General features: G+C 41.1%; 1 protein-coding gene across 1 annotated transcript; it reads right to left on the bottom strand.

Annotated features, from left to right (window-relative positions):
- Window positions 1-2003: 2003 nt before the first annotated feature.
- baiap2l2a (BAR/IMD domain containing adaptor protein 2 like 2a) lies at window positions 2004-15373 on the bottom strand. Its single transcript, XM_076752255.1, has 14 exons — window positions 15320-15373; window positions 14822-14897; window positions 12126-12212; window positions 10039-10100; window positions 9887-9958; window positions 9557-9637; window positions 9318-9449; window positions 7791-7889; window positions 6662-6731; window positions 5777-6008; window positions 5113-5178; window positions 3886-4060; window positions 2543-2583; window positions 2004-2085 (listed from the first exon to the last, which is right to left on the bottom strand). The coding sequence occupies exons 1-14, from the start codon at window positions 15371-15373 to the stop codon at window positions 2004-2006; spliced, it is 1329 nt and encodes a 442-aa protein (XP_076608370.1).
- Window positions 15374-18789: the final 3416 nt, after the last annotated feature.

The raw sequence follows: 18789 nt of genomic DNA, 5'->3' as shown, positions 1-18789 counted from the left end.
GCAGAACCAGTGAAGCATATCTTGGCAGCAACCTAATAATGCATAAAGGAGTGTACCTTAATAAGTAAGAAGGTCAAAATTAGCCTTCAGCGTCATTTGTTAGTATTCATTAGCACTGACTGTGTCATCAAAGCAGTGACAGGAGAAGAAGAAACTGCACAAAGAGACATTCTGAGGAGCCTTTTCTTCACAGTCCGTCATGAATGCATCTTCACTGAAACAGAAAAAGGACTGGAAGTCACATTATTCCACTTGCCAACGAGTCTTTACTCAGAAGTGCTGTGCTAGTTTAACAGAACCATGCTGTCAAGCCATTAGCAGAATTGGATTCACACTGAGGTTCAATTTGGGTTAAGTATCCCCAGCGGAGGACCCAAACAGGCAACGCGGGAATCCTGATCTTCTTTAGTAGGCCATTTCACTGCCTGAGCAAATAAACACAGATCCGAAGCTTAGAGGCTATCACTTCAAAGAGGAGGAGCAGGACTGTTTAATTCAGCGTAGCTCAGACAAGCTCACCGCTGGTCCCAGCAGATCGCTCAGGTCAGTGTCGCCTATGAGAGAGACAAATGGTGACAGGAGAGACAGAGGGTTTATGGGAAGTGACATGTGGATATGTAACCTGTGGCTACTCAAAATCAGTGAAGCAAACATGTTACAAACTGTCCTTTTGATAAACACGGCATGATAATTGGGAGTGTGAAGCACTTTGAAAGGTCCTATTTTTCTCATTTTCTTAACCAGTTTTGGATCATGGGTGATGTGGATTTCGTTAGTTATGCTGTTTTCTGCCAAAGTTAGAGCAGTTTCTGAGATTTTCTGGACTTTTTGTTTTTGTCTGTGCTCGTCTTGCTGGTCTGAAGTGGGCGGGCTCCGTTGGAAAATGATACCACGCACCAATCAGAATCTAAAACTGAATCTTGCTTATTTAGTGTTTAATTTTAAATGTTATAGACAAATATTAAAGATTTGAAATCAAGTTGTCAGGGGCTTTAACAGGTGATGTAATACTGGTATTTTTATTTTATAATAACTTAAATCTTTATTCTTGTTAGTTACTATATTACATTATCGATCACTCATTATCCCCAAAGTTAAAAAAAAAAAAAAAAGAAGCTACATGCTAATAAGGTGAAACACACTGGTTAAAGTAATTATATGAGATGCTATAAAGATGGTATTACATTATCCATGAATGCTCTGCATTTTTCATCACAAATCTGGCTCAGACATTTTATCCTATTCTTTACAAGATATTACATTATCTGCCAGAGGTTACATTTTCATTTTCTGCAAGCCATTTTCCAAAGTAAATTAGTAATTAATATTCATTAATGGACTTAACACAGTGAACCATGTAGAGAAAAATGGTGTAGATACAATACAATAAAAATCTGAAACATAAAAAAGATTATGTAAGCAGCTACATGCAGTCCGTGGCATCATGCATCCATCCCTGAGCTATAAATTACAGATCTTACATAAAAAGGTCAGTTGTGTCACACATCAGCACGTAGTTAGCATTGATTCCTAACTTCTACTGTACAGTATATACACATCATAGATGGTAGTCATTTATTTCAGTCACATGTCAGTGCCAGTAAACAAGCGTTTCAGGGAAGGAATGATGATTTCAGATCAGGTGACATCAATGCAAATATTAGGTTATATTACATAAGCACTTTTATATCACTGTGATTTATTCTCACTATTTTGCTTATCACAAACATATTTTTCAGCTATGAAAAGAAGTTGGTACCTTGTTTAGGAAGATTTAAAAAAATATCTACTGTCCTTGTGCGAAGAAGGAATTCCACAATATTTATCAAAAGTTTTGTCCTCTTTCTCCAACGTTGTGTGCAGAAGTCATGCACCATGGCACACTGAGGTCAGAGGTATGAAAAACACTAGTTGACTAAACACCCGCCACTCAATATACTGTATACTGCTATTTCCAGTGGCGAGAATGAACTGACAAGCTCCTTCGTGTCAGGGTTAAGGTGTCATTGTCGATTCAAATGTGGGGCCGATCTGTCATCGGTGTTCGTGGGCCTCAGCTTCACTGTGGCAAACGGGTTGGTGCCCCTTTAAAAAAACAAAAAGAGCAATGAAGAGAGGGCATTAAGCATGAGAAGAGGAGAAATGAAAGAGACAGAGTGGAGAAAAACAATATCAGAAAACATACCATCTTTGAGCCCAACAGTAAAGGTTATAACAAGAGAAATGAGCACCGCATTTCAAACTGTACAAGCATCATCCGGCAACCTGCTCGCCTGAAGTGAGAGTGAGCATCACGTCTCTAAAATGACCATAACTGAAACGGTGTCAGCGCTGAACCGCACTTCAAACTCAAATGGAGAGAAAGCGATTCCCTGCCATCAAGATCACTGCCCTCATCTGTTGTTCTATGATTTAATGGGTTCATGATATACTTCAAAAAACATCACCCGTCTCTGTAGCAGGGAACACGAGTGGCCTCCATTTAAGCATTTCACAGCCTGTCTGTGCTTTCAAAGCAGAGCCACAGTTACATTAAGCGTACCTCGGGAAGAGTTCTGGTAGTGATCCATGTGGGTTTGATCTCTGTAGAAAAAAAAAAAAGGAGAAAGGTACAGGTGAGTGGAAGCCAGTCCAAACCACACAATGTAGACACATGCACTAATGGAGGCTCAGCGGGGTCCAGCACTTGACCCCTCGCCCTCTTGCTTTCAGTAGGTCCTCCCACAAGCTGCTCATTGATGTGTTTTTGCAGGCAGCTCCACACACACTTCTGAGTTTGTCTAGTTGACACAAACTGCAAAATCAGATTTTCACAATGGAGATAAGCAAGGGAGCAACAGAGAGCATGCAGAGCCATCAGTGTTACAATGAAAGAAAAACACATTTAATGAATAATAAATCTGCTTTGTCGTTGGCCTTGATGACTTGAGAACAAGTTTCAGAGCTAAATATTCCGCAGCGTCGCTGAAAGCGGCACAAATTTCCATTATGACTGTGTTCAAGACTTCAGTAAACAATTCACGAGCAAGGGCCCCTCCATCGACTGAGATGTGAATGAAATGTTTATTGAATATGAAATGTGTGAGTAGTGTCTGGGGTGGTGGGAGGAGGACGAGGGCTGCCGTGTGAGGAAGGTTTCAGGAAGGATGTACCACTGCTTCTGTGCTCGTTTACTGTCCCTTAAACATACCAGCAATTTGGAATATTAGTATAATCTGACGATTTGCTTTAAAACCAATCATTTAATAAAACATCACAGGTTAGCAGGGTCATTTATTACCTAAAGCTCCAGCCTGATCAAATCTCTCCGCATGCAGAAACAGAAATGCTTTTCAAACCACTGTGTGCTTGAATAGCACCAAAGAGAAAGGACACCAGCGGTATTATCACACTGCAGCTCCCTAAAGGTTACACTATGTACCAGACCTATTTAGTCGCAAGGCCTTCAAATAGGTCTTCAGCTTAACAGTCTCAAGTTACAGCATGCCAAAACAAGAGCACACACACACACACACGCACACAAACATATGCACACAACCTCCTCGCCCAGACACTATCAGCAGCTGGAGCTTCCTCCCTGCATCCACCAGAAAGAGGGGTGTGGTGCCATTGAGAACAGCACCTTGCCGCAGTGCCCCTGCTGAACAGACTGGGAAATACCACCAGAGATTTGCATTCTGTATCTTGTCACCTTTTTCATTTTACTGATGCAGTAAATGTCAGCAAAAAGCCAATGATAAAAACATCTTTTAGGTTGTCAGGTGATAAAAGTTGTAACTTTGAGATTTCTACCGTGAGAAACACATTTCTAATAATAAACGCCAACTAATAGGCTTTATGAAAGATGCCTTGTTGGGAATCAGACAGACTGACTGATAGCCATACCTTTATTTCTGAATTAATCTCAGGCCTTCTGTCAAGAATCAGTGTGACTGGTTGCACCTCAGGCTGTCTGTTTGAAGATGAAGGCGGCGGTGGAGGTGGAGGGGGCGGGGCTGCGTTGTAGTTTCCGCTTCCGAACAGGCTGCTCATGCTGCTGCTGCTTCTCAGATTGGAGCTACTGAAGTGACAATAAAATAGAATTGTTTAGTTTGTTGAAGAAGTACAGTATCTGTCGTTTTAGCTTTCTTTCCTCTGGAAAACTTCATAGGATATGAAAAAAAAAAAATGAGTAAAGCACGATTTGCTTTTTAAAGTACGCTAGCTTACAGTGCGTTTGATCCACATTAACATTCACATTTCAGGCCTTTAGCCATGGCATGTGTCCGCAGTGACTGTGCAAAGTTTTAGTTTAAAACCTCCTACTGGTTTTCCTCACAGCTATGGGTCACCCAAATATCTTAAATAGTTCATGTTATTATTCCAGGCTTGAGTTTCATGCTGACCCTCTTTTAAAAATGTTGGCCCTATAAAACAATAAGGACGGCCTGAGGGAACTGCAAAATGTACTGCAAAATTGAAGGCACACATTATGCAGAAGGTGCAGCCTTTGGTTTAAAGCCCCTCCATCAATGTTTAATGGCTGCAAATAAAGAATTAATTATGTTTTCAGTGTGCACTTGGACTGCGGGAGGTGAGACATACAAACGTTGGCGGAGCACATGGTTTGGAAGAACTCTTGCATTGTGTGCTGTGGAGAGGTGTGGGGCTTTGTTTCCTGTGCTTCCTTTTTTGGCAGAGGCTGGGTGTGGTTCTCCAGGTGGCTGGGAGCTCCTACACAGCTGGGACTCGTCATAATCAGCACAGTATAAAGACTGTGGACTCCAGTTACCAGTGCTATGAGTGTTTGTTTCTTCAGTGTCTGTCCCCAGTGTGTCATCATCTGTGACTTCTTCCTTTGTTTTCACCAGCTTTTGAGGCTTTAGATCTTGTTACCTTCAGACAGAGCCAGGCTAGCTGTTTCCCTCATTTCCAGTCTTCATGCTAAGCTAAGCTAATTGGCTGCTGGCTGTAGCTTCATATTTACCATGAACTAAACTTGCATTTGAATGCTGGATACCTTTCGCCATTGTGTCTGGGGACAACATATGACAACATATTTCTTAATCAGCCTGCGCTTAGCATAGTGTAATGTTTCATGATCATACTGAATATTTTTCATTGGATGTTTACCGATAGCTGGGTGTATACAGAGGCTCATCCACCGCTTCCACATAGGAGGCTGGAAACCATCCCTGACTGACAGCAGAAAAAAGATGGTAGTTAGTGGATGAAATGTAAATGTCATCAAGAATTTTAGAAGTACACATACTTAAAACAATTACAAAAGACAAATGCACAAAAGCCGATTTGACTTTGGTGATCCTCTAACTTTTCCTCGAGCGCCATCATCAGGTCAAAATGAGTCCAGTATTTTGATTTATGACCAAATACCTGACTAATGGCATTCCCATCAACCCTTGTGTGTGCCAATTAACAAAAGTTAACATTTTCCATTCATTTGTTCATAGTGTAACTACACTCACTGTGTCTTAGACTCATTCATCTTCTGTTTATTCCCAACAAACAGTAGGTTCTAGAAAATGTAAAACGCATCACTCTTTCTCACCTGACTCTTCTATAGGACAGAGGCCTAGAACATTGAATATGAAACTGTGTTAAAGCTGGCTGAATGTACTATGTTGACCTACTGAATAGTATCAGTGTGCAACAGAGATTGCAGCAGCAGCAAAAAAGGGACTGTATATCTCACTTGAGCACCAGACATATTTACAATGGGTGCAGATGGTTAAGCAGGAGAGACAGATGCCTCCACATTCACACACACATCACTCACCGTGAGCCGCTGTCAGCACGTCCAAACAGCCAGCCGTTCTTGGGCTGCTGCACCACCACGGTGATCATCTCTCCCCTGGAGAAAGGCAGCAGGGTGGGGTTGGAGACACTAGGCTGGTGGGCCACCAGTGCCCTCATGGATCTACCTCCACCTCCACCTCCACCTCCACCTCCACCTCCACTTCCCACTGACTCTCTTCTTAAGTAAGAAATGCTTCCCTGGGGAGACGGCACTGGAGAGATGAACCACAGGGGAGCAGAGAGCCGTTTGTTACCGCGCAAGTTAGATGATAAACCTTCTTAAATGGCAAAGTGATTAATTAAAAATATAAATGGCTACAATTTATTTCTTCATTCATTGCGGCCCTGGTATTCATAACTCAAAGAGTTAGCAGACTGCTAAGTGTCTTATTCTATGCATAATTATTGTGCTTGGATGGCGGAGGATGCAGTTCATTGAATTATACCAAAGAGGGTGGCATTGTTTTTCCCTCTAGCAGGCATCAGTTGGCCCACAGACAAGGAGCACGCTGCATACAGCGTTTCACAGAAGCAAAAGTGGAACATAAGTAAAACGAGAGAGAGAAACAGAGATAAAAGGCTTAAAGACTGATAAAGCGGGTGGTGGAGTGAAGGCAAAATCAGCCGTGACATGCAGGCTGAGGCATTATGGGCTGCAAATGATTTACAGTCGGCACGCACTTTCATTCTAAACATGCCGTTACACAAGTGGCACCACAGTCAAAATCTTTTACGGTGTCGGTGTTAGCTGTTGACATTTTCAATTTATTGTGTTCAAACATGGTGTCAGTGAAGTGATCTCTTCACGAGAAATAAATATAGAGTTTTGGAATGAAGCCCTCTTCATGTCACAGTAAACACTCACCCCGTGACGGTATCTCGCCGAGGGTCAGCTCCTCTCTGTTCCTTCTGGTCTCCTCCTCCTTCATCCACATCTGTACACATTACATGCACAGGTACACATGACATGAATAAAGCTTGTAAACTGCAGGTTCATGTTACCTCACATAGACTGGCCTCTTGCGGAGGATTTGTCAGATGTTACAATGAGCAATGCACATCATGAAGCCCAACTCTATTATCTGTCTACACTGGCTTCACTCTGTTATAAGCGCTGATAAATCCCATGTCAAGACAAAACAAACACAGAATCCACGTTAATCCTCTGATTGTTATTACGGTACGATGAGGGAGCTGTGTGATTCATTGGCACATCACCTTCTGATGAGGAACACACTGAGACTGACAGGGTTTATCTCAGAGGCGTCTTTGTTATTCACTTGAATCCTAATTGCAGCCTTTATGACAAGGACCATATGGTTTCAGACTGTGAATTATCCGTGGCGTTAATCCCGCCGCTCTGAGATGTGGAGGCATTTACTCAGATGATGTATATTAAAGATAAGAGTGTTTTGACAGGAAAATACTTATAGCCTTATCACAATCACGTTTTAATTACTTTCACACCAGAAAATATGTGGTTTCTGTCCTTCTTTTTCAGCCACAGGTTAATCCCCCTCAGAAAGCTTTCCTCTAACAGTATTGCGCCTCACCAGTGTGATTCATCCTGATGGTTTCAAATTTAATCAGACTCCAACCACCAGAGGGCACCGTGGTAACAAAAATACGATTGCAATAATTCACTGATTTCTCTATGACACACTGTCTGTGTGGAGGTATTAACCATTTAACCAGAGAACACCTGGCTCCATCACAATATGTTTTCTTATCTAATATTTGTTTCATGGTTCCAATAAATCGGACACTTTAAAACAAAATTTTCAAAGTTTGGAAAGGCTCAAACTCTGTTATCCATTTCCCAAACAGATCTTATAGAGCTTCCCTCAGTTCTTTCCCTGAAGACAGGCTTATATTTCATGCCAGCAGCATATTCTTAGATTTCTGAAAGATTCAAATGCAATCCGACCTGCCTTGAATAATTCAGTAAACACATTAATATCTATAAACCGATAGAAACTCTGCCCTGAACTCACAGAGTTATCCACAGAGGTGAGCCGTCTGGTTGCGGGTCGTCTGGTGGCGTTTACCTCGTCTGTCCAGGCATCAGCTCTCTGCTGGAGAGAGCCTCCTGTCTGCCACACACACACACACACACACACACACACACACACACACACATTAAATGTGTGAGTAAACATTAAACACACATTAAGTTACAGCAGTTTATGTTAATATTCATTGGGCAGAAAATGCCTCATAAACATGAATGTACGTTCAGCGCTGGACAATAAGAGAAGAGATGTAAACAGGTTTCTACATGTGTCCTGCTTCCTTTATGATTAATTGTGAGTACTGTTGTTGTTGTTGTTGTTGTAAAAAAAATGGTTCAACTCGCCATTTCTATTATCTCTTTGTGTTTGTGAGACACACATCTGCTCTGGTCAAACAGGTTAAAGCTGCAGAGTTAACAGGTACTTATGGAAGCTCATTTGTGCCGTTAAAAATAAAAAGAAAGTCAAACATTTTGGCTTACTCTCACATGATTTTGACATAATATCTGCTAACTTTGACTTTGACTTTTCACTTTTTATCTCAAAATTTCATGCATAGCATGTAATACCAGCAGGGAGCGCTAATGATGGGAGGATGAATGTATTAGAGTCCATCAGGGGGCTGAGTGCTGGCTCACACATGACTTTCCTGTGCGAAATTAATTTTTAATGTAGATGATGCTTAAACTTACAGAAACAGTGACCATCGCTGACATGTTTTCTAGCAAGCTTTATTTTGAGAGTCTTACTGGTCGTTGCATATTCATTAGTGCTTACTTGACCATGAGAAGCTGTTGTTTTTGATGTCTTGGTGTGCAAACCGCGACACTGACGAGGTGGACTGTCTTTACATGCTTGGGCTTGATACCTGGTCTCACTATCTCATAATTTTCCCCTTTTGTCTCTTTATTTTGATTCTTTTATGATCATCTTTTCATCTTTTTTTCTCGTCCGTGAGACCTAAATGACCCTCCACAGTTACCTGTTTCACTCAGAAGAAGCTGTCTGTGTTCATCTGGTAAATGTTTTCGACTTAATTTTAGCACCTTTCGCTGCTCCCACAGCCTGCTGCACAATCAGGCACAGTGGAGTCATTTGCATGCCTCTCATATCAAAAATCCATATTAAAAAGTAAAACTTTTTTAGGAGCCAAATATTTTTATTGGAGGCAGAGGGATAGAAAGTGTGCAGGCAGTCCTGAGTTTAAACAGACAGCCTGTTTGTCCTGCAGAAGAAACTGAATCTGTCTCTGGACCTCAGAGGCCGCTGATCTGTGGTTGACCCTCCTTATGAAGGAGAGGAATTTCCCTACAGGGACTTATAACGTCTCACATAATGTTTACACATCATTGTGAGTTCTCTGTTAGAGCGCCTTCCTGTTATTGTCCTTCTGACATTCACTGCAAAGACTTGTAAGACAAACCGACCCATTTGGCACCTGCAGTCAATAAGCCATAACAAACCTTAAAATATTGAATTCACAAATGCCACCTGTGGTAAGCTGCATACCTTATTCATGAATTGGGCGACGGATTGTATCAGATCACAATGTTTCTCAGCCAGGAAGCGGTGTCGTCTCTCCTCCTCCTTCACAGCCTCGCTATGGCTCTTCCTGAGGAACTCCATATACTCACTGTAATCCTGAGGATGCGCATATTTGACACTAGTGTATATACATTTATTGTACAAGGACACAGTCATGCACAGTGATTATCCTCCAGCATGCAGAAAGAGGGAAACACACAAACCTGGCCGAGTCCTCTCCTCAGCTGCCTCTCCATAGCTGTTCCCTGGCTGTGCACTTCCATCTCATAATGCTTCCTGCTGTCCTGTATGGCAGAGAATTCACATCACGTCTTTTCCCATTCCCTCTAATGGCTTCCCCAGATGTGATGAGAGACTGTTACTTCTTTATCGTCGGGGACGTAAGTGAGCTATATTTCAAAACATTAAATTATCAGATAACTAACTCCATGATGATGCCCTGCGGTTATTAATTGTGCTTTTCATTGCTGAAGGTAGCAGCTTGTCATTCTCCTTTATGACCTTGCTGTGGCCCTGCTTTGGCCCGCACTCACTGCTATGTAATCTCTGTCCAGTCTGATGTTATTTTCCATCTCCTGAAGGACCTCCACATTGAACAAGCGGAACTGGAAAGAGAAACACAAAATCATATTCAATCCTCAAAGGCTGTGATGGACAGAGAAGTGTCGTGTTGATGTAAACTTACGACTCTCTCCAGCTCCAAGACGAGTTTTCTTTGACTATCAGAGATCTGAATCAGGACATCCCCTGAAAGACAACAGCATTACATGTGACATTATACTCACTTAATGTTACTAGAAACAATGTAAAACCACATAACCTTTCCGTTTTCTTCATTTCTGTCTACTCATAAACCAATAGTCTACAGTTTTATTGACTATCTAAGGACTATTCTCTCAATGTCTAATTATCACACTAATGTGTTATTCTGCCTACCTGCAGGGACTACAGGTGGAAAATAGAGATTTACTAAAACCCAATATATTACATCTCTTCTTGTTTTCTATGAGGTTAATGTTTTTGTGCATTTATGTCCCAGTTCAACCAAAGACACATGAAAACATGAAAACTCTAAATACACACACTAACCTTAACCCAAGTCTTCACCCTAAAATTGTTATGATTTATGTTATGGGGACTTCGATTGCCCACAATGTGACTGCGTAAACAGATTTATGTCTCTGCAACATGACTGATAAATGGCCACACACGCACGCACACCAGCTAACACACTCATATCTGATTGATTTCCAGGTGAAAACCATTAAATCTTTTGCTCCACATAAAAACCAGATCGTGTCACTCTGCGGTCACACTGTCATGATGTTAATGTTGTGTTTTCTAAGTGTTGGGTGTTGGTTCCTCGAGATAAGCAACAGTAAATAACGCTCTAGTCAGACGTCATTACAGCATTTGAAGAGGAGGAAGAAGAGGGTCCAAAAAGATGACATAATTAAAAGAGAGCCTGTTAAGTCACAAATGGTGGAGACAAATGTAAAAATTCATGTTTGTTTCATCGACATTCAGTCACTTTCTTCATGAACGTCATGATTCATTCACCAGATGTGCTTCCATTACTTTGTTGGATTCTGCTTTTTTCAATTCACCACCTTTTCCACCTCTGCCAAGACTTTTCAGCAGTATTTTTAGGTTTGTTTTCGAATATTTTTTCTCTGTATTCATCTTTCAGCTACTCTGCCAATATTTTGACTGGCTCGTAACACTGAATCTGAGGCACAAACTAACACTGTATCTGTAGGATCTCTTCTATTACAGCTGTTTTGTGAACTTTTCAGTTCACTGCTAACCAATTCACACAGCGAGCCACTATAATAGCTGTCTGAATCTGTCACTAATTTAGTGTCGGGCTGACTGGTAAATGTGCATAAGTGATTCTGGAGAAAGACAGTTGATTGTTTAGTCTCAGCTCCTCAGATATGGACGCTTTGGGTTGGTGGCTCAGGTGGAGCCAATGAGGGCTTAGTGAGGGACAGATGAGGGACCTAAACATTTGTTAGAAGTTCAAAACTGCTTCCATGGTAGTTTAAATATCAGGTTTGACCATGTTATAACGCTGACCTTGACCTGAGTGGGACTTGCTGCTGTCCTTGGAATTCATTTCCTCACAGTGAGAAAACACTAATGATCCAGTTGGGGCGATATCTTTAACTCCAGCCACTAAACCTAACACGACTCCCCTTTAGTGTGGCTGGGTTAAGTGAGCGGAGCACGGCCCGCTGCCTGTTATCATCTATTATTCATGCTGTCTGCTGCCATCTGATAGCCACTCTGCCATCACTCTACTTTTGGCTTGAACTGACATAAAAACAGACTCAAACATGCACTGTGTTGCAATCCAACTTTTAACTGAACCCTTGACATGAGGAGAAATCCAACTATACAGTTCTGCCGTAGTCTTGACTTGACCTGAGCCCAATACAAATATTAGCTGAGTCTGAGCTGCAGGTAAGAGCCTTTATGAGCACTAACTGTAAAAGATACTGTAAAGTGCATTCATTCAGTAACTTCTCACAGTCTGTCCTACACATCAAAGAGTATGCTAATCATTCACACCTACAATTTACATTTTTGCGCAAGGTCTTAGTAATAATGAAAGGAGTAATGCTGCCTGAGGGTAAACTTTGGTCTTCAGGATAGAGAAGAACATTGTTTAATTAGTTAGGGCCATAAACAGATCAAAGACAAAACGCTCACATCCTAGATTATAAATACAGAAAGCCAAACTGTGCATGAGCGTGTGTTCACACATACCCAGGGAGTGTGAGGACATGGTGTTGAAAGCCTTCTCTCCAATCCTTGAAAGGGCACTGAAGTAGGCCTCGCTTGTTGCAGCAAGAGCTGAAACACACAAACACACGCAGTCATTTGAAATGCAAATTGTTTGGTACAATTCATTTCCCTGGCATAGGATTACAAATGCAGGTAAACAGAGTGATTCATTACAAAAAAGGGACTGGAAAGGTTTCATATATCCAAATTACCATTTAAACAATTATCTCTCTCCAATCATTTGGAAATGTGTTCACTTAAAACACAGCAGCATAAAGTCAGAATGAAATCAGTTTTCAGACGTCCCTCTTTGCTCTCATCGTAATTTATCAATGCATATTAACCTTTAACATATAAGCCTTTAGACTGGAATCTGACTTCTTGACATCTGTTTTAACATAGAAAATGTTTAATGGCATAGACATGTCTAATATCAAAGAAAACAGAAAAACAAAATCCAGTTAAAGCTAGATGGAGATATCCACAGTCAGCCTTATCTCAAGCTAAATATATTTAGGCTACTTTATCTACTTAGCTGCTTCCTGTAATACATTTTGTTGAACTCTGTGAATTTTTCTGAGGTTTTGTTTGTTACACAACATAAATAAGGTAGGAGCTAAATCTAATGAGGGGGAATAAAAACAGCTGCTCCTGCTAAAAGGTAACTAGCCTAGCAGAGTAGCACCAGCTAACATTTCAGCTTTTAACACTAGTGGTATTCATGATGTTGGTGTGGTTAAGTTTCTTTTAAATTTCACATTTCTAACACATTATAAATGAAAAGCTACACAATTTACCCAATCAGTCTGAAAACATTAAAAACTTTTTTTCTCAACTTCAGCCGTCTCTTGTTACTGTTATTTGCTTTTGTAGAGCAGTATACACCAAACAGTGTGAAATCACATTTTTAAATAGGTAATCCTGGTCCTTGATTATGATTTGCTGAGTGGTGGAAAGAGATGGATAAGGTCGGGGAGGAAAGAAAAGGAGACACGCTGAAATTATTGAGAAAGAAATAGAAGGGCTTGAATGGTCAAGACACTTGAACAGACTGCGGCGCTTTCGCAGTTTACGACCTGGTGGACGAAGAAAGGCTCCGATTCATGCTACTGTGAAAATAGAGAAAGGTGGACCCTATGGTTTACTTGCTGGGGCCCAAACTACAAGGCTGCTGGAGCAATATATTTACTTCTGGCACTGTGCAATTAAACACCCCTGTACCAGGTGGGCCAACATAACTGAACACTACTTCAACTGTTGCACAGTAAATGACGATATCCATTAATAAGTGTTAATAATCAACCCAATATTTAAGCAGGCTTTCCACTGCATGTTGCTTGGCAACCACTCTGTTAATCGTCCCTGAAGAACAACATTGCTCAGCGGAAGAATGATTATTTGTTATCACTGAATTACTGCAATATTTTGGTTGCCAGGTGCTCATATTATGAAATCTGGCCAGGTATATGTCGTCAGCATTTTATACAAGCAGAAGACACACAAGGCCGTGGTTCACAGCGAGTCTAACGACGCCCCTTAGCTGGTCTAAAATCACTGTAAACTACAGCCTCTTTGGGCCTGTTGCTTTATTTGACCCATCTTCAGCCTGGTGTTAACCCACATCCCTGAGCAGAGCTATTCTGGTCCTTTTGACATGCGTGAGTTGTAGCTGGATTTTCAGCAGATGAGAGGAGCTTGCCTTGTTTTTGCACAGATGCTAAGCAATCAAACACACACTCCCCAAGGCTGTAACACTAATGGATTGCAAAAACGAACACCAATGTGATGGTGCTTGGGAGAGTCTGAATGGCACCCAACGCCTATTTGAAAACTAGATTTTTTTTGGTTTGTATTAAATTTACGAGAAGAAGCTGCATCAGTAGGATGAGCTCATTAACACGTCATAAAGGAATGGCTCCAGTGAACACATGGAGGAAAATTGTGCAGGTGGCAATGACAGACATCAGAATCTGTATTTCAGTGTCTGTGTTGCAGTGGTGCTATGAATCAGTTGTCGATGGTGTCGCATTAACACTCTTGCATACATTAAACAAACACCTATGATGTGGTGTAACATCTAAAAACATCGTCGTATAAAACTGCCTCTGTAGCTGAATCTCATTTGTATGTCAGCATTTAAAGACCTTTCACACTGAACGCATCGCACAGGGATTAGAGGTGATTATAATGTGAATAATTAAGACATAAAATGTCGACGCAATTACTGTATGTTCAGATTCAAATTAAAAGTTTAATCCTTGCTCTGCAATGACCTCTTCTCACAGAAACACAGTCAAAAATAGAGCATCGAAATAAATTCAGCACTGTTAGGCCAAGGCTGCATCCAATATCCTAAATCCCTTCTCTTCTGTTTATGGAAATCAAATATAGTTGTGGGGCCTTGCTTGTCTGCTCACAATATGTTCATAACAACCTGTGTAGGCCTTGGTTACAAGCCCATAACCAAGGCTTTAACAGCACCAGGATGTTCTCAAAGCATATGGACTTTGGAGTCAGGTGTAATGAAATAGATACCTGGCAGCTCCCATAGTGTCTGTACCGTCGTTGCAGTTTGTTTAGTTTATAGCACTTGTAAAGGCAGGTGTGGGAATTCCTCATACCGATAACCTTAAAGTGAGACATTATCAGTAGCATATTGTTCTTTCTTTCTGTCCTACCTTGGAAAGCTTGGATGTAGCTCTGACCCAGTGAGACCAGTTTCTGAAGGCTTGGGTTGAACTCCTCCATCAAGCTCTGTTTGGGAAACACAAACACACGCACGTACGCCACAGTCACAGCTGGGTTTTGAAAGTCAGAGAAACTTTAAGACCCACCTAAAGGAGAATCAATAAAATCCGTCTTTAATTCAATCTGTATTTAAGAGCACAAGCTCTCCCTCCCAACACCGCAGCTCAGACAGACCGAGACTCGGCTGTTATCAAGCAAACCAAGTACTCCTTGAATTGCCGTCATGTTTGCTTGGCAGAAATTACATTAAGAGATTAACTGTTTCCACGTTCTCAAGAAACTCTCAGTTTCCTGAAGAGTCAAACACGGGACAGGCCCTTCTGCAAGCACTCTTGCTCATGTGGTTATTTATTGCACTTGTCTATCTCACGGGTAAGTCTGTGGTCTAATTTGAGCAGCTAGCCCACACACAAGAATCTTCTACATACCGAGTAAATCTCCAAGGTGGAGCGATGCAGCTGATCACCCTTCATCCCCGACATGTTTATATCCAGAATAGTGCAACTGTCAATGAAACCTTGAGAGGGTCTGCAGGTCTTATATCATCCGGCAAATGAAGCAAAGCCTCTGTGAGGAAATAGAGTTAATCGTATTGAACTGGACGTGGAGCTGAGGAGAGGAGGCACCTCAGTGTGTTGGTAATCGACACCACTGTGGCCTGAGAGAGACCGGAGTAAATAATTAAACACGGCTCAGCTATAAAACACACTGACATGCTATAAACCCTGACTGTCTGGGCGTGTGTTCGTGGGGTGTGTGTGTGTGTGTGTGTGAGTGTGCTTGGCCACGTTGTATGTTTAATTCAAGACTATAACGGAGAGCTGTTGTATGTATGTATGAAATCAAGATATCTGTATATCTATCTGTATATCTATATCTACATTATATATGTATATTATATATCTATACATACATACATACATACATACATACATGTACATAAACACACTATTTTCAGGTGTGGTTTAATACATATTTAGTTAATTTGTGAGTATTTACAGCAGCGGGATAGTGTATGTGGGACTGACTTCCACGTTCATCGTAACATATTTGTTGTATCATCAGGAACGCGTCACCTGGTGCACAGGTGTGACTCACTTGCTGGCTGTTAGACTTTGGCTCGGAGCGTTAACCACCGGCCTTGGATGCACAGACTGTTCTTGTTATCTCTTTCTTGTTTGTTTTGCTGTTTTGATAATTTGCTGATGGCAAAATAGATTCCCTGCCTTATCCTTTAATATCCGTTCTTCAAACATTACGTCCGTTCTGACTACTTCAACACTGAAGTAAGATACCCAAAGACGATACTATATTTTCTTCTGAATAGGCATTTCTCTGCTTGACTGCGCTCTGTCTGCTTTGTGAGGTTAAAATCTGATTGATTGAAGTGTGATTTCTGTTGATTGCTTGTTGAGCTGTCAGAGGAAACAGGTTTCTATTGCCCAGCCGCCATCAGGCTCTTTGTATTACTAATTAACAGAGGGTGTGGTTGGCACTGATGTAGCCAACTGAGCAATCAGCGCATGTTTGGGGTGGTAGGTCATCTGAAGAAGACTCAGGCAAGCAAAGATGAAGGAGTCTCTGGCAGGAGTCTTCCGTGGGAGGACGGGTGGGCTAAGTATCTTCTTGGCTTACTTTATCTTCTTCCTTGCACTTGAAGCACTTCAGATTCTTTGATGTACTTGCATGATTCTTGCAGTTTTGGATCGTATCCATATAGTTGAATGCACTTACTCTGAGTAGCTTTGGCTAAAACAATCAAACCAAATAAATGTAATGTAAATTGTGTAGTTTTGTTATGGAGACCTAAGTGACTGAAAAATACCTGCACAGGTAGTGGTGGAGTTAGCGTCAACTCTGAGGAAAACCATAGTGAATAACATGTCTTCTACACACATGGACATGAAAAGCAAACTTGCTGAACTGCATCTGTCTCAAAAAAGCAGAAGAATAGTGTCTCTGTGTGGATGATGTCCTTGAATAAGTTTTTTTTTTTTTTTCCTCTCGAGTGTTTCTGTCCTCTTTCCAGGTCTTTGTGGTGAAGTGGAGGTCATGTGAAGTTGCTCGTCTTCCCAGTTTGACATTCTTCATGTGCGTTTGCAGTCTAGCTAATATTGTCTTTGTGTTTTTTCCATGTCATAACTCTACTGTTGTTATTTTGGTCTGTTTTGAATATTGTCTGTCCCTCCTGTGTTTCTCCTCCAGGGGTTTCTCCCTTTATTCCCTGTGAAGGTTTTTTTTTTTTTTTTTTTTTGGGGGGGGGGGGAGTTCCTCATCTGAATGGAGGGTCTAAGGTGTCATAAGCTGTGCACATCGTAAAGCCCTTTAAGGCAAATTTGTGATTTTGAGGCACATAAATGAAATTGACTCGACCAAAATGAGCATATTCTGAAAGCCATGATTTATTTAATCCCAATCCTTTAATGCGGCCCATGCAGGAAAAGGTTTTCTGTGCTAAAAGTCCTATCCTGATACTTTGATCACCTTGGATGTCAAAATCACATAAACTGTTCGAGGTAAAAAAAAGCTGCTGTGTCATGAAGTACAGGCAGGGAGCTGCTCTGCCATGTTTGATCAAAACCCCAAATGAGTGGAGGAAAAGTTATTGATTTCATTCCTTTACCTCAGCCATCACATTTTAGGCCCCTCACCCAGCCAAGCTGAAATACACACAGCGGTGACAGATTCATTATTATCAACCTGTAAATTTTTCCCCTCTCTGACATGTCAAAGTCAGTGAACTCCCCATGAACTCCCGGAGGAGAAGTGCAGGTGCCATGTGGACGGTGATGTATCCCTGTGTGAATGCATGACGGATGGTGTGGTGAGAGTTATAAGAGTAGAGACACTCCGGACAGGAAGTAAAGAAGCAAACTCTGAAACCTTTTATTCCTGCATTAATTGTTCATTGTTGAACAGATAAACAGACCCAGAGAGACAGAGAGAGCTTTGTACACTAGATGGCACCATCAACTCACCTGAGACATGCCTGGAATTTTAAACAGCTTCACAGCACACACCGACTGAAGCTCTTTCTTGTTCCCTCTTCTCGTCATTTCTCTTAATAAAATAATATCAACTCTGGTTCAGCATTTCAGGTGTTAGCACAAGCATCCCCCTCTGCATACTAACACTTTCCTACACTAGAAGCTGAAGTATGCAGATTTAATGCGACACATTGACTGTAGACTGTAACAAATTAAATATCATCTGATCACATCATACTTTATATTATTATTTTTTTATTATTACTTATGCTTTAACACGTGTATTTTAATGTTGTAGTTTAAACATTGTTAATCTGTAAGAATTTATCATATTTTCTGAACTGATCACATGTTTTGTATGTAATCTCTTTCTCTGCGAAGTACAGCTATCAGATAAATGCTGAGGATGAGTGAGAAGTACAGCATTTTTCATTGCAGCCGTGGAGTAAACTGAAAGAGCATAAAATACAGAGACAAATGGAAATTCTCTAGTAAAGTACAAATAAGCCAGTATTATACTCAAGCACAGTCCTTCAGCAAATGTATGTCATTACTTTCCACCGCTGCAGACCATTACTTTGCTGTTTGATTAGGGATGTACTGTTCATTCTCCTGCCTCATTGGACCTTTAAACAGTCTACACCAAATGCTTTAGATGTATAATATGCAACAGAAGAACAGAAAACAACAGAAACGTATAAAATGAAGATATTAAAAAGCTTGCAATACGGCTCTTACACCTTTTTTTCCCTCAGTCATGTAGATGATGAATGCCACAATTTCTTTGTGCTAGAAGCAATCTTTTTAGACTGTCAAGTAACTGAGCAGATCTCACCAAATCCCCGTCATAGATTATGGATTAAATCCTGAGAAAAAAAAGTGGATTACCACACTAAACAATTCCCAACAAA

Source organism: Chaetodon auriga, chromosome 16, assembly GCF_051107435.1.
Source record: "Chaetodon auriga isolate fChaAug3 chromosome 16, fChaAug3.hap1, whole genome shotgun sequence".
Taxonomy (NCBI): domain Eukaryota; kingdom Metazoa; phylum Chordata; class Actinopteri; order Chaetodontiformes; family Chaetodontidae; genus Chaetodon; species Chaetodon auriga.
Note: the sequence above shows the minus strand (reverse complement) of the source record. Positions and strands in the feature narration are given on the sequence as shown.

What these genes read in the sequence shown, in the direction of transcription:
- baiap2l2a (XM_076752255.1), bottom strand. Translation starts at nt 15,373, where the DNA reads ATGTCGGGGATGAAGGGTGATCAGCTGCATCGCTCCACCTTGGAGATT. An exon ending in CGGCGAGATACCGTCACGGG is followed by an intron (nt 6,009 to 6,661) that starts GTGAGTGTTTAC and finishes TCATCTCTCCAG; the next exon opens with TGCCGTCTCCCCAGGGAAGC. An exon ending in CTACCAGAACTCTTCCCGAG is followed by an intron (nt 2,086 to 2,542) that starts GTACGCTTAATG and finishes GTTTTTTTAAAG; the next exon opens with GGGCACCAACCCGTTTGCCA.